Here is a 17,658-nt window from a genome sequence, read left to right on the forward strand (position 1 = left end):
AAAAAGTCACCAATCGTCTTCAGCGCGAGGATGTCCTCAAAAAGTTTATAGAGCAATGGGTGGCCTCGAGGACAAAGCAGGTCAGATGACTTATTAACGTGATGAGGCTGCAGAATTGTTCAAACCACTTTTGACGACGATTGACGAGGCCAACACGACTCAACACTTCAAGAAAGATCAGCTTTTGAATACGCTGAATCAGCTCAGCAAAATCAACAGTGATTGCTGAAGGACTTAACATCAGCCCCACCAGAAAAAGACATCTCGTAGATGATGAGACGAAACGGAGGATGAACAAAAAGGACAGGCTAGAAGGGCTGAGCTAAAAAAATAGACGAAAAGAAAAAGATACAACAGCATCTTTGCAGAAGATGGAAGAGTAAAGGAGAGTCACCAAACTGCTCTCGACACGCGCAGACAAGAGGAAGACAGGATTTACCAACAGTTAGTGACTTCGGATCAGTATTTCATTTTGTAGGAGGACTTGATACAGAATGGCTCTCAATGATACCACGCTGTTGTTTGATTCCCGATAGGTCACTTCCACTTTCTAAGGATCAACTTCCTGAACATATCACATCCGATGAGAGCTGCGTCATTAACCTACAAAGTTACTACGATGGACATGGAAATCTCTGGGTTGCCATCGTCAACGATCCTCATTGTGACGATGTTGAGTATTTCGATTCGTTTGGTTGATCTCCTCCAGATGAAGTCGTACGATATCTCAAAACAGCGCATAAGGGAGCTGTGTAACTCGTTACAACTGAAACGTCAACAATAGCACATGTGGATGGTACTGCATCGACTCCATACAGAAAAGGCAGGATGGACATCGTGATGTCTTAAGTGTCAAGCCAAAACGGAGAGTGCCGACCCCGTCTAGGTAGTCTCCAAAAATAATCGTCAGATGATCAAATTGAGGTGCGCCATTTGTGCTTCTGAAAAAGCACACATTGTCGCTGGTACAGCTTAGTGTCATGACTTTGTATACAAAATATATCATTACAGATATTGGATCTCGATAAGAAATATGTGCGTGGGAGACTACAAAGGATGTGGACATCGACAAATTCTCAGGGGAGTCATGGCTGTGCATGCACTCATCGGAAAGCTTCCCAGACATCGCGGCGGATGGACGCTGCCAGGATATAAATATAGAGTCATTGCAGTTGACATATATAATATATGGTCAGCAGATCTCGTCGATATGACAGATTTCAACACGCACAACGATCATTTCAAATATCTCATGACAGTCGTCGATGTCTTCAGTAAATATGTACGGGTTATTCATTTCAAAAACACAAAAAAGGAACTTCTATCGTGGAGGAACTGGAAAAAATCGAACGAAAGCCTCATAAATTATGGACAGATCACGGGAGTGAACTTTATAAGAAAACCGTCTCAGATTGGTTTTAAAAAAATAACATCACCTTGTACAGCACACATAATCCCATCAAGGCAACCGTGTTCGAACGATTAAACAGAACTCTCGAAAATCCTATGTGGAAGAGATTCACCAGTGATAATACCAATCAATACTTAGATTTCTTGCCAGACGTCGTCACAAATACAATCATACCTCTCATCGAAGCATTCGAATGAATGCAGCGGAAGCCTCTTCGATTAGCCAAAAACCAGCAGGTCGCAAAGGCCTTATATTTTAGATCCAAATTCAAGGTACGTGATCACGTCATAATCAGCAGACAAAAAAAAAACTACCTTGGAAAAATGATACATCCCTAACTGGACTGAAGAAGTCTTTGTAGTCGATGCCGTTCAGAAAACCATTCCAATCACAGATTCTTCAGGAAAATCAATCCAACAAAGCACTTTCAGAGTTGAAAAAGTTATCTCTACCAAAGGGAAGAAAATAGCTCGTCAAGTGGTTTGGTTATCCTGAATAATTCAACTCGTGGATTCCCTCAACCTCCTTGACTACGATAGCATCTTCGAAATAATCTTATTTTACTACTCGATCAAGCTCTTTCCAGATCAATCTGCTCAAAGATACGCTTGAACACATACTCAAATTTTATAAATTTTGCACGACCTACCAAATGAACACGAGTCACTTTAATCAACCAGTAATAAAACTCATCTCGCTGTGGCTCCGACAAATGAAAATGTTAAGTTTGAGTGAGTTGTTTTGTTGTGACCATGTTACTGATCCAGACGATAACGTGTATACCGCGCTGTTGAATGAAGACGCGAGAATTACACCAGTGGTAATCTTTTAGATTTTTTCGGCGTTATTATCGAGTCGAGTCGTTTGCGACTTTAATGTCGACGGCCATTGGATCACCCAAAAAATTACCGGTGACTATATTTACAGCTCTGCACTGACTCGTAAACGCGTTTACATGATTACTATATTCAGACTTGACTGTGGCCAATTGATCACTGATTGTTATGTTGTTTCATTGCAGCGTTATCTTCCGATTCTGGTTCTCTCAATTTAGCAGTTCAATTTCCTCTCATGCTAACTTCACGAGTCATTTTATAGCAGACTTTTGCAACACGTTTAAAGATCTATCCTATAGTCTCTCCGATTGATACGCTTCAGTCTTTGATTTTTCCGTCATCAGTAAATACCACGATGTTATCGTTGGTCGCACCTGAGACTCACAGGATAATATCTACCCATTCGATATTGCTCGCCTTTAGCCGCCCATGTTGATCCTGAAAAACAACAACCTCCGTGTCAACCCCGAAGAGACACATAAGATCAGCAAGTTCATCTCGTCTTGCATGCGCTGACAAATCAATGTCATACTGGGCTTTGCCTTAGCAGATCTTCCGTAAATATCTACCATTATAAACCACTGACCTGTCTAAAACCACGGGTGGTATATTTGTGCACGACTTTATGAGACTGCGCTTATGACCTTGACACAGCGGTAAGTACAGCAAGTACTTCTGGACCGCATGTAGGTGGATCAGTTAATGTCTGCATTGGTAATGTTGAAGACCAGAACGGAGCGGAAGTACCACTGTACCTTGAAATTTCTCTCGGTGGCGCCAATCCATATGGATCAAAATAAACAACTCCGCCTGGATCAACTGCATATGCAACCCAATGAGTACCTGGACCAGAAGGGCCATCGAGATTAATCATACCAGTTTCAACACGGTTTGGTTTTGTCTTTCCGGTAACTGATCATGCATGAAAACACCTCTGATGCTTTTTATGTTTAATCGCCAAGCAGCATCAAGTAATCAAAAATGGACATGGGGGGGGGGTAAGGATACGTGCCTAGCAGTATCAGACCTTGACCGTACCGCGTTCATAGTAATATTGGACCCCATCCCCATTTTTTGAGGTCTTTAATCCATGTCCTGTTACTTTTTCAGTGCCATGCCGGCAACTGTTCCAACCGCACCGAGTGCAGCTGCCTTTGCAACAGCTGGAGCTGTAGTGGCAATCAGCGCTGGTATCGCTGCTAGAAGCGGAAATATGCCGCCGGTCTTTGCTGTATCGCTGATCGCATTCGCATAAAGATCAAGTCTCACACCAGGTTTTGCTTTCTTGACGTTATTTTAGTGTTTGAGCTTATGTTCAGTCAACGATAAGTTATTTGGGCCTTGCAATGCCCCTGATTTCAGAAATACTTTTGCCCCAGAATTTTGTTTGATGCCAACTGCAACTTTTTAATCTAACCAGGAGTCAGAGTAACATTGACATGATGGTATGACATTATAATATCATGAACAATTTAATTACATGTTTGTAAAACACTTACATGTTTGGAAAATATTTACATGTTTTCTACGGCGCGTCAATGACTCTCATTCGTCCGCCAACCTTTTATTAACATTTATAATTGTTATGATGAAATAAGCCTACGAGAAAAGACTTTAAAATATACAAAGGACAAAGGGTTAATATCTAGTATTTACAGAATAAGATATTTTATACCTGTAATAAAGAAACTCTCAGGATTGAAGACAATTATTCATAGGAGCGACTAGCGTAATCCTTGGTACCAGACAATATGCTTATATTCAAAACATTGCTAAGTCTATAAGAAAGGTGCCTTATCCCAAGAGAAAGGTAATGCTTCTCTTTATTTTACATATTGGTGTTATCTGCATTTGATTGTTATAACGGAAAATGGAAAAAGTCGGCTGACTGATTTTCTGTACGCGTATAGTTGTATCTGTCTGTAACTGACAAAATTAAAGACAGAAAGCGAGCTGAATTGGTATCTTCATGCTAACAGGAGTTATATGTCCTATGCGACACAGAAGAGAGAGAGAGAGAGAGACAGACAGACAGACAGACAGAGAGACAGAGACAGAGAGAGAGAGAGCAGGGCCGAATCGGGCGGTCCGGATCCAACCCCTGTTATAAAAAAGTACACACACACACACACACATTAACTTGTCACTTAAAATTTGACTATCGTTTTACAGAATTATACTTTAATGGCCTTTCGAGGAAAGTCAGGTCCCATTTGAAATTTTGGACCCCTACCCCCAACAACAAAAAATTGACCTGAGCCGGCCCTGGAGAGAGAGAGAGAGAGAGAGCAGACCCGGCCCTAGGGCAAGGCAAAACAGGCAAGCGCCTTGGGCCCCGCACTGTCAGGAAATCAACTCCGCAATGCATTTTGTTTGGCCTGGGGTCCCGCGCTCATCGCTTGCTGCCTTAGGCCCCGCACATCCTAGGACTGGGCCTGAGAGAGAGAGAGAGAGTGTGTCTCTTTATGCTAGTTGATTTTATCTGTCACTAGCTGACGACGAAAAGTGGGAAATTCTTCGTCCCTGGCCAAATGCAGCAATTCTTGACAGTTATGATGTAAATTCTAGTTTATTAACAATTTGAGCACATTCAGCCATTACATATATTTTTACGTATTTCGAAACCCTACCAGCGTAAGTATTGATATTGAAGAAGATTTATGTGTATATATAACATTGTATTTTTTTAAAAATAAAAGCTCCTGCTTTTTATACTGGCAATTCTGGCTCTTGCAAACTCTAACCGTTCTTTGTATGCGATAAAAATTTAGTTAACTGTACCGATCAATCGGTGGAGATTTCAAGAATTTTTCGCAAATAAAATTTTCTCATGTCATTCAACTTTTTTTTTCTTCCGGCGTTTGCTATTGTGTACTGGAGCTATTTTCAAGTTTCAAAACTTGTTTATTTCCATACTTCTAAGGATAATCGTATGTTTGTGCTCAATGTCGTCCTTCAGTTCGATTTCCTTCTAACACACACACACACACACACACACACACACACTTAATCACACTAGTATAAGGTTTCGCGAGGATGTGCAGACGACAACGAAGCTTTCGGATCCAGGATGCAGGCCCAAGGAGGGGAAATGGTTGGTAGGTCAAAAGTAATTTTTAAAACGTGCCGATATTTGCTATAACTTTCGTTATTATTTAGAAACCATTGTAATTTCCTTTGGAACTTATCTTGAATCGATATTCAGATAAAAGCATTTGTGAAACAGTGAAACATTTACTTTACATCATACTCGATTCTCCAGCTATAGTTTGTGAAGAGTAATCATTGTGCAACGGCAATTTATGGTCTTTTATTTGCAGTTTGACTCGACTTAAGGTCAAGTACAGACGGTAAGTAAATCTGAACCTTACGGGATGATACGCTACAGATTATATGTAGCTACGAATGGACATCAAAATATTTCTGTCAGACGGGTTGGAAATCAACACAATATAATTAAAATTATATCTCCACTGTCAAACATGGGTCAGTGGAGATCTGATTTTTAATCAGACTGAGAAAAAAATCAACATGAAAATCAACAAAATCGATAATAGTGCGTCTCGCTGTTACTGGCCAGAACGAAACTACTAAGTAAATAGCTTATACATCGTTTACTTAGCACTTTCACATAATGTAAAAGTTTAGTCTATGTATGTATGTATGTATGTATGTATGTATCTATCTATCTATGTATCTATCTATCTATCTATCTATCTATCTATATATATATATATATATATATATATATATATATATATATATATATATATATATATATATATATATATATATATATATATATATATATATATATGTGTGTGTGTGTGTGTGTGTGTGTGTGTGTTTGTGTGTGTATGGATGGATGTTTATATGTATGAATGTACATGTATGTATGTAGGTATGTACTTACGTACGTATTGTATGTATGTATGTATGTATGTATGTTTGCTTTGGGTTGATCGCCATTTCTCAGCGCTTGATAGGCTATAAAGACGTCGTTCATTATAACTGATGAGGAAGAACCTGGGAAACCAGAACCACCCACCCACGGGAAGCGACTGGCAAGCTTTCTCACACACATACATTTGGCGAGACTGAGCTACTAATAGCTACGACTATCTTGCATACAACTGGTGGGTGGTAAAAATAGAATGATCAGTTACAGAGATGGCACGAGTTTTCTTCGATGCAAATATTGTAGAGGTAAGTTAGCCTGGTTTCCGGACCGTATGTACTTAAGTACAATAGGAGACCAGTCTAAGAGGTAAACATATCGGTCTTTGTGTGCATGTATTATATAGATAGGTAGACAGAAAGAAAGTGGACTGACAACATCACAGAATGGACCAGCAAAAGTTTTGCGGAGACACAGCCATTGGCACATGATAGAGACAAGTGGAGGGAACTGGTCAGATATTCAGCAACACAGCGCCTCGACGACCACACTAGGTCAAGAGACTGATGATGATGATGATTAATAGATTAATAACGTAGTACCCATTTTCAAAGCTGGTTTATGTCAGCTTTTATTAATAGATATACGACAATATTTGTTTTCTGACTGTAACAAAAGTGCAATTTCAGTAATATATTTTGTAATACATTCCACTGCCTGAGCAAAACTATTCCATTGATCTGTCAGGTGAAAGTATAGTGCATAGCAACCTAAATCGATAGCAGCGTTTGGTTTGTCGATTGAGAAGCGAATGGGTAGAAAAGATAACATCATAAGGGAGAAGTCATTTAATGCTTTTAACGTGTGTTTATTTGACACATACGACCCTATCATTCGTCCTGTTTGAACAGCAAGGTTTACCCCCCCCCCCTTGTAACAATGTAACTAACACTCGCAAACCATGATTCGTCCTTTTATTTTGTGGATTTTGTTGTTTATTTTTTCGTTTTTTTTGAGGGTGGTTTGCCATTTATTTTTTGAGTAAATTAAGGAGTGATAAAAAAAAAACATGAAATTAACATCGTCTGCAAATCTAGGGCTGCTTCCAAAATAGTTTCCATACCAAAAAATCCACGCTACTTTAAATCGGGAAGAAAAAACAAACACACAAAAAACAAATACAACAACTCCAAATAAAAATGATTAATTGTATGATTGATGATTGGCGGGCACATTCGGAATGAATGTTACACAAACGCATAAAACTTGCATCAGTTTTTGATACAACAGTGTTTGTGTTGTTGAGATGATTGCAACGAAAGGAAAGAAAGAGAAAAAGAAAAAGAAGGAAACCAGACAGGTGTCCCCGCCAATATTTTTTAGGTTAAGAAACAGTGACTCTTGCAAAGGCACAGTTTTGCGTTGGAAAGGGGTTATAGCTGAGTAACAAACAATATCTATGTAGACCAAATGTTTCAGAGGGTATTATTTTATCAAGGCCTTTTTTGTATAAAAATGAAGTTGCGTCGCCATCAAATCTGCACGTTAATAAAAAAAGGAAATCAAATGACCGTTAAAGAAAGAAGAAAACAAAATACTTAAAAGATCTTTGCCAAATTGAAGAGGTGGCACACCTTCATCAAAACCTTTCAATACACTATGCGCCATCGCTGCTGAGAAAGCTATCGGGCGGATTTTAATATCCAATTGTGGATACTGTATTATCGTTACGCTGATCAGCTCAGTAGATCCTCGTATATGGTAAGAGTCCAATAAACATGTTTCAGTCATCAATCAATCTGTGTCTTGAGTGTAGTTTAAAGTTAGACAAACTCGTTATAAAAGTATGTTAACGTACAAGTGCCCATTCTCAATGAAGGGCTTCCGTTGTCTAATCTTAAGTTTCGGAAGTGCGTAGTTTTTCCACGTTATCAAGCTCTTCGGTTTTGGGGATAAGGAAGTCTTGCATGTAGTCCGCAATTCCACAATGGCGAAATCCATAATTTTGATCGATTTTGAAAAATACCTAGTGTGTTTTCAATATTGTACGAAAGAAAAATCAACATGCAAACTATGGCTGTCGAAACTAAGTAGCTAAAGCAATTATACAAAACGAAAGGAAAAAACAGCAACATAGTATAGTTGATTTAAACTGACTGCGTTTAATTGACCTATTCATGACATTAACATTATATTTTATACAAAAGATGCCGATTCGCCATCAAAATATGGCCACCGTTGAAAAAAGTAGAAAAGCCTATACTGAATCCAACAGTTTTAGAGCAATGCATCATGATGTCTTTAAAATGTGTACAAATAATATGAATTCTCCTTTAGACATCACTAAAAAAATCTCTAATTCTTCGATTGGTTTTAATATAGAAATCCATTGAAAGAAGTTTTGCCAAATTTGGTTACTAAATTTGATAGTATCAACGTCTCGAAACTATATAGACATAACTTCAATTGACCTTTTATATACCAAAAAAAAAATCGTTGTCACTAAAAATATTGCAAAACCTCAAATTACTTCTTAAATTTTGTTTGGGCTATTTCGAACATTGCTTTGCCTGCAGCCTGTAAGCATTAACGCATTTCAAGCTTATATAAATGCTAACCCATACACATATTGCTGTCATTATTACAAATTTATACAAATCTTGAAACTAATCCTTCAAAAGGGTTTCAACATATTAAAATTAATTTAATTTAGGTCATCTCGTGAGATCATCACGAGCGTAACGCTTTTCAAAGTGACTGTCATCATCTTCATCATCAAACCCTTAACCCAAAAGGTCGTTGGGGCACCACATTTGACTTTATAACCAATTCCCTCCATCATTTCCTGTTCTCTACTGCCCTTTATGAATCTCCAAATCCCATGCCTGTCCACACCTTAATGTTGTCTTCCCACCTCTTTTTCTGTTTGTCTCTTCTTCTGCGCCCTCGCACTGTTCCTTGCCAGGTTGGGTTTTTTTTGCCGGTCCAGATGATCTTGAGACATGACCGTACCAATTCAGTTTACGCTATTTTAAAGTGCTCAATAGGTCTTCATAGAATCCGATGGTTCGTTGGATCCTGTTGTGGACTTGTTCGTTGGTTACATGGTCAACGTATGAGATCCCCAATATCTTGCGGTAGCATCTCATTTCGAATGTTTGAATCCTTCTTTGCAGATGTGATGTGACCGCCCATATTTCACAAGCATACAGAAAGATAGATATGACAATCGAGCTCATCAGCCTGATTTTGTAACCAAAAGCAATGTTGGCATCTTTCCATATTGGTCTCACCCTTGCTATTGCTGCTGTTATCTGGGCAATCCTGCAAAGTAGTTCTGGTTTGGAGCCCTCATCTGTGATAACTGATCCCAAGTACTTGAAGCTTGCAAATCTTTTGCAGCTTCTGTCCACTGACGTTTATTTCTGCACTGATGCCGTTGGTGTTGTTTGTCATCACTTTCTTTTGTGTGGCGATAATCTCCATACCGTATGCTGTGGAGGTTGTGTCGAGGCGCTCAACTACGTCAGCCTGTTCTTTTTCCTCGCCTGCTAAACCAGGTTTCCTTTCTTGGGGAGCACAATGATCAAGGATTGCGTCGACATGGTGAGCCATGGGCAGTGGTACAGGTGCATTGGATCGGTACAGGATGGATTAAGACGCTCCCGCCCCTACGAGACTCCCAACTATGGGTAAAATAGTGTGAAGAAAACACAGCATCTCTGGGCGGTAGTGTTCCTCGATGGAGTCAATGGCCACGACGGAATGGCTCAAAGATGAGCTCAACGACCATGTGCTCAGGGCCAGGGCGTGCCACACTATATCAGTCCATTTCGGCTGTGGTCATCCAGTCTGGAGACGAATGGGCTTCGCCAGGCTGTATCTTGCCCTTGATACACCACATGAAGACAACTAACAATTATTCCATACCGGATCAGTCGCAGCCCCGGTCAACAATGGCGGAGGTGTTAAGTAACATAATATTACCGCCACTACCAAGATCCGTGGGAGAGACAACATCATCATCGGTACATGGAACGTAAGAACACTGAGGGCAGTGAGAAAGTTGAAAGAACTAACGCGAGTTTTAGAGGTATAACTGGAACATTATTGGTCTCTGAAGTGCGCTGGAAAAACTTTGGCGAAATAACAACAGATGGGCATAAGTTATACTTTAGCGGAAGAGGGGACAGACACAATCATGGCGTTGGATTTCTTATCCACAAGGGCATTGTGAACACCATTATGGGTTGCTGCCCAGTCTCAAGCAAGCTCATTACCATCCGCCTGAGAGCGACTCCCTTTACCTTCACAATCATACAGGCCTATGCACCGACATCTAACTATGATGACAAAGAACGGGATAAATTTTACAACCAACTGCAAGATGTCACTGACAACTCACACAAGAAGGACATTCTGCTTGTACAAGGAGACTAGAATGCAAAGGTGGGAGTTGATTCAGAGACAAACTGGCAAAGCATATGTGGACCCTTCTGCAATGCAGAAGCAAACGAAAGAGGACTCAGGCTCTTGGAGTTTGCTGCCTACAAGAAAAACGATTCTGCACAGGACTGAATATCGCCAGAACACGAAGTTTTCCAAGAGCAGATATTGGAAGTGACCATGATTTATTAATGACAACGTTTCGCTTCCGCCTGAAAATGATCAAAAATCCCAACCAACCAAGAATCAGATTTGACCTTGAAAAATTGAAAGATCCAAAAGTCGCAGAAGCCTTCCAAGCAACGATAGGTTGCAAATGTGCACCTTTGATAACCCTGGGCAGACAAGACACCGACCTTGAGTCATTAACCACATTCAACACAGCTGTGACTAAGAAAACTAACGAGATCATTGGCAAATATCGTCGAATAAAGAAACATTGGGTCACAACATATGTCCTTGAACAATGATCATGAAGGAGCTAGAAAATACAGATAGATAAACAACATTATCAGGAAAAGCATGAAAAAGGCAAAGGAATCCTGGATAGAAAGACTGTCACAGAATAAGGCAAGAAATAACTTGGCTTTGCCTTAGACCGATTTGACTATCTTTCGTTGTACATGCGTACAACGTTACCTAGGGTGAGTAATTGTTTTTCCAGGTAAGCGACTGAAAAGGCATGTATCTCGTCGAAAAGTACTTGCGACGAGAGACATTAAAACCACGATATGCACGGGTATTTTACCCTGACTATTACTCACTCTCCTATGGATTTAAGGTAGATTCCATTTCAAACCGACACTGGTAGTTTTGGATCTTGTCAAGGAGTGAACGTTCTTCATTGTGTTCTCCAGCCATAGGGCTGTTTAGAACTGACTGAAGCTGTTCAGGGCTGTTCATGGATGTTTAGAGCTGACTAAAGGTGTTCAGGGCTGTTTAGAGCTGACTGAAGATGTTCAGGGATGTTCAGGGCTGCTTAGGGATGTCTGAAGCTCTTCAGAGCTGTTTAGGGCTGACGGTAGCTGTTTAGTACTGCGTGCTGTCTATAAGTATGTGTATACGTGTGTCTGTACATGTGGTGGAGCCAAGAATGTAGACGTAGCCAATACAAGGGTGATGTATGCTGCCTGTACGTATGTGTATAAGTATGTCTGTACATGTGGTGGATCCGTGAGGGGTGTGAGCGGCCGATAAAAGTGTGGGCCAACCCAAGGACTCGGTGAAACTGTGTAGTTCATCAGTTTATGAATCATACGACTGTACAAATGTCAAGAGGCATATGTTTGTTCCAATTGATGTTTCAGTTGAGTACATATTCAATTGCATGAGATTATTAAGTATTTTATTTGTATTGTAGGAGAATATGTGAGATCTCGCTTACATTTCATAATACAGGAGATTATGTGAATCTCACTTACAGTGCACAATATTATTTGAAACATATTTGAATTCCTTAAGATTATTTGAATCTTAATCGTATTCCATACGTGATAGTATGTGAATCTCTTATATGGCATAATATTATTTACAACATATTTGAATTATTTGAGATTATTTGAATCTCACTTTCCATACATAAGATGACATTAATCATATTTTCGTTTTTCAATTTGTGAATGTATGTGTAGAGTGATTGGATCAATTGTATGTTGAGAGCGTGATAGAATCATTCTATTCATTATATATATATATATATATATATATATATATATATATATATATATATATATATATATATATATATATATATATATATATATAGAGAGAGAGAGAGAGAGAGAGAGAGAGAGAGATTAATTCAATTTATAAATTTCCGTTGTCCATATATATATATATATATATATATATATATATATATATATATATATATATATATATATATATATATATATATATATATAGAGAGAGAGAGAGAGAGAGAGAGAGAGAGAGAGAGAGAGATTAATTCAATTTATAAATTTCCGTTGTCCATCACATTGTGTTTGCGTTATTCATTTAATCCAAAACCCACTCGGTTTCTATTCTGCTACAAAGACAATGCTGCAAAATCGAAGACAGTCTGAGTAGAAATGATAGCAAAATGGCATATCAACTGTGAAAGCTCTCTCAACCTATAAACAAGCGAAAACTGAGACCATCATCCAAGACAAATCAGGAAAATGCCTCACAGAATATCAAGAGATCCTCAAGCGATGGACGGAATACTGCTCAGAATTGTACAATCATAAGACCCAAGGAGATCCAGCAGTACTAAATTGTCCTCAGGCAGAAGAAATTGATGATAACCCAGTTTTTCGTGAAGAAGTAGAAATTGCAGTTACGTCACTAAAGAAAGGAAAGTCAGCTGGCGTTGGCAACATACCAGCAGAGCTCAGTCAAGCAGGAGGAGAAGAGATAGTCACAATCCTAACAACACTCTGAAACAAGATATGGCAGACAGGAGAATGGCCCACCACATGGACTCAGTAGTGACTGTAATCTTAGCCAATCATTAATGTAGTGTCCTTTGCTTCTTGTTTAAGTGCCCTAATGCTACACCCACCCCCCACTCAATGTATGAAATAATTGCGAAGTTGCAAAAATCGAAACTTATAAGTAATAAAATACTTTATTTCACCGCAACTGGCATACAACTGTTCTCTTATTTAAAGCAGGGACGCCACTAAAGAACGATTCCTCGCACCACCACACTCACTTGAGGAGAAAATACGGTAACCAGGACCTTTTTGGAAACGAATGTCACATGTTACGCATACCCTAAAGCAATGTTTTACATTCCGCTTTGTTTTCCTGGAAATTATATCGAGTAGTTTTATATACAGCATATATGTGTACTGTGGTTTAAAAATTTTCGTTCTCATATTAATGGAAAGACAGATACTCGGAATATTAATTTTAATGGCAATGAAATAAATAAAAAGATTTAAAAAAACGTTTATTCATGGGAGATCAGTCTACGTCACATATCCGGGATAGCAGATTTACAAATATTCACCTTAGTGTTATTTTGTTAAAATTCATTTAAAATTAATTGAATTTGTTTTATATCCTCTGCCGCTGGATAAGGAGAAGAGTTGGTGGGGGTAGTAGTAGAAAAGGTCATCAGTATTTTTTATCAGTTTAAATTGAACGCATTGTAAATAGAAAATAGAGTAGATCACCAGACCACTCCACCAGATTAGTGTTATATATATATATATATATATATATATATATATATATATATATATATATATATATATATATATATATATATATATATATATATATATATATATATATATATATATATATGTATGTATGTATGTATGTATGTATGTATGTATGTATGAGCGTGGCAACATACAAATGACCGTGGGACACATTTGGCCAGCGAGACTGTATTTGGATCACTCTGCTTTGAAAGATGCCGATTTTTATCGTAAGGAATAGAATTCCTTCAAGACGTTCTCGGAGGAAAAAATGTCCCGAAGAAGCCTTCATGAAATCAAGCATAAATGTGTTGCTTCAAACTGGAAAAGACCTTTTGGGTAATTGAGACACCCTTATAAATTCGCTTCACGCTTCTGGCCAAGGTATTACTTAATCCTCTACGCCGCAGCAAGGAAGAGGCAGAAAGAGACATCAAAAATCCTTCACAAACATGTTGAGAAAACTAATAAGGAAAGGGCAGAAGATGTCAGAAAACTGGACGTGTTTGATAACTTACTGGAATAAAAATGATGCACCGAGTTGCTTACGAATGTTAGAAGTTAGAACACAAAATGTTTGCCATGTTACTGATAATGAAGACGATGCAAGATTCCCAGTGGGTCCTGTGTCGTCATTGACTAACTCAGCCTCTATGGAATTTGAAATCAAAGTTAAAACAGAAGATTACATCAATCTAAATGGCAGTCACTTTTGACTGAGAGTCAATATTCTCAAAATGAACAACACCAATACAGGTTCCGATTGCAGAGTGGCTCCCATCGACAATTTCATGCATTCGTCGCTCACTTGAATAACAAAACGTACAGTTACCGCGCGTACCTAGAAAAGATCTTGACGTGCGGAAAAGAAACCAAAACACACATCTGGCTGCTTCTGTGGCATGGAAACCTGGCACGGTGGTCAAGTTCAACGATACGGTGCTGATTGCAAATTGTGATATCGGCCAAAATGTTGGATTAAACGACCGTTGAAACAAAATCAGACGGGGAGCAGTTTAAAACTGATGGATCGTTTGCATTTAGACATGTGGACATGTGATTTGAAAACGAGTATTTGTTCAACTGAATGTGTGTGCACCTGAGACTGAATCGAAGTAGTACCGTGTACTATGGCCAATGCTAATTAGTACAAAACCATGTTTTAAGAAGCCAGAGTTTACGTGCACAATGTATAAGTCCAACCTAAAATGGGTAGTGATATCAGTCAAACTTAGATCAAAACGACAGCCAAGTATCCGATACAACGATTGGTAATGAAAACCTTCAACATCGCCTTTGAACTCTACGGAAGCCCATTAGTGCCAAATAGTGTCTGTCAAAAAAAGAAGCATACATGTATTGCGAAAAAACGCAATACCTTTTGTGAATATTCGCAATACATTGCAAATAAACGCAATACTATTGCGAATAAAGGCAATGCTTATTTTGAATATTCGCAATAATTTTGCAAATAAACGCAATACTTTGTGAATAAACGCAATGCTAATTGCGAATATTTAATTTAACAGATTTTTCCAACAGAGAAATCCAAAATGAAACAATTGAAGAATTATGTGAATCATCAAAGGTAAGTTGCTGAGACTTTATATAGTCACAGAGAAAAAAGATTCAGTCAATACAGAAAGTCTCACTCTTCAAGATCGGGGGCCCCGAGTGGCAGAGTGGTCTAAAGCGCTCTCCGTTACGGATCACTGCCATCTCACCTCTGTCTGCGTGGGTTCGAGTCTCGGATTCGGCTAATGTGGGTATGTGAGAAAGCTTGCCAGTAGCTTCTCGTGGGTCGGTGGTTCTTTCCGGGCTTTCCCGGGTTCTTCCTCCACCATTAATACTGGCCACCATGTATAGCCTATCGTGTGCTGAAAAATGGCGTTAAACCCTACAACAACAACAACAAAAACAACAAAAATTCTTCAAGATCAAATAACGTTACTTTCTGAGCCACTCACTGAAGAGAACACTATAAGCATACCAGAAATATTACATCATGGCTTAGAGTCCTATCACAAACCACCTGTAACTTTTCTGAATAGAAATCCTAAAGAATCAAACTGTGAACAAGCTGAAATCATTCTGACTGCATGTCCTTTGGATAGAGCAGTACCAATACATCTTCAGTCAAAAGAAGAGTTTTCATTTGAGTCAGTGCTGAAAGTCACACTCAGTCAGTCACAGCCAGTTGCTGAGTCAATATCTGAATCTGTTGAAAGCCTTAGCACCCCCCAGTCATGCACTTCAACATGCAAGTTACGCCAACATTTATGCAAATTGTACAGAAAATACCATCATGCCTTTTTTGTTGTATTTGATTCTATGTTAGACCAGCACAGTTCTGACAATGAAATGTATCGTTTCACCCAGGGGATCACCATTTGAATACCAGATCAGAACTAGATGCCACAGTTCCTTTGAATGAGAGTGTTAAGAAAGTAATAGTTAAGAGAGGTCATGTGTTTAATGACATGATGAATTATTTTCTGGATGCCAACTTTGATTCTAGATTAAATCAATTACAGGTAGAACTTGTATCTGAAAGAGGTGAGGATGTTGGGGGTGTTTTCAGAGATGTTGTATCCGAATTCTGGGAGACCTTCTATATTAAACATACAGTTGGGTCTGACATCAGAATCCCAACAACTGTGCATATCATGAGGAGAGAACATTGGGAGGCAGTGGCCAAGGTTCTCATATGTGGATATAAACAGGAAGGGATCTTTGTAATGTATTTCAAGCTATGAAGTACGCATTATGCCCACAAATGACAACATCAGAAAGCTAATTAAAGATATCTCCCACCATCAGATAGTGCAAAAACCTTAATTTGTAACAGATTGCTGGTCACCATTACTTCAGTGTTATTTGAGATCATCGTTAACCAACACAGGACTTGACGAAGTATACAGATAGTTGCTTCAATTACCAGATGATATTTGAAACGCAGAAAAGCTCACACTTGATGCTTTGAGGCAATACATCGAAAGCTGAAGGACATAATAACAGCATTTTTGCGATTTTGTACTGGAAGTGATCTGATCGTTGGCAAACAAATTCAAGTTAGATTTACACCATCAATGTCTGCATTTACCCTGAGACCAGATGCCCATACATGTGGCTGTGTACTAGAGCTATCCACTAGCTATGACAACTTTCTTCTTCTTTGTGAGCACTTTGATAATATTTTAGACAGCAAGATGTTAAGAATGGAAATTATTTAGATGAAACAGGATTATCTTTTTCTGAAAATAGGGTTTATTTCTTGAAGAAGATAATCTGTAAACCCCAAGAAACAAGATCTGTCTCATAATTTTTGTCAGAAGTGAAAATAATGGTTTTCTTTAACAGTAAAGTATGGACTAAATGGCTTAAGTAATTGGGGGGTGATGATACATATTGAATATGAAAATGAGTATTTATGAGGTATCAAAAGTGTGTACAGATCTGATTATCTGACACTTGGGTCTCTATAATTTCTCAGGAGTCCATTGTATTTATCATGTGCTCCAGATTTTAGTACAAGTTATGTTGTATTTTTATTTTAATTTCTTTTCATTTGATGTGTAAGACCCAATTAGTGTAAGGAAGGACTTTAAGATTCTTAAAAAAATTACAAACTTTGAATTGTTTGACATCTTAGTTGCGTTTGTTATTTTATATAATATTTGGTAATTTTTATGATGAACAAAGTGTTCATCCAGCAGTTCAGGACACATATTTAATGTTTGTTATATGTATCTTTGTTAGTTATTTCTTTGTTTTGCTTTTTCTCATACCAGCGTTTTCTTTCTCATCAGTCCTGCAAGATGGGGGCCTTAGCTGGTATGGAACCATTATAAATAAGTTAATCATACAAGGTAA

The 17,658-nt window shown here is 38.5% G+C and overlaps 1 protein-coding gene across 1 annotated transcript; it reads left to right on the forward strand.

Annotated features, from left to right (window-relative positions):
- Positions 1–10,177: 10,177 nt before the first annotated feature.
- Positions 10,178–10,585, forward strand: LOC149803262 (protein CFDP2-like). The gene has a single exon (XM_089953911.1). It carries the CDS (start codon positions 10,178–10,180, stop codon positions 10,583–10,585), a length of 408 nt encoding a protein of 135 aa, XP_089810037.1.
- Positions 10,586–17,658: the final 7,073 nt, after the last annotated feature.

This window comes from Sinohyriopsis cumingii, chromosome 3, assembly GCF_028554795.1.
Source record: "Sinohyriopsis cumingii isolate HCF-2022 chromosome 3, ASM2855479v2, whole genome shotgun sequence".
Taxonomy (NCBI): Eukaryota; Metazoa; Mollusca; class Bivalvia; order Unionida; family Unionidae; genus Sinohyriopsis; species Sinohyriopsis cumingii.

Excerpts from the sequence above, each read along its gene's own strand:
- LOC149803262 (XM_089953911.1), top strand. The coding sequence starts at position 10,178 with ATGGAACGTAAGAACACTGAGGGCAGTGAGAAAGTTGAAAGAACTAAC.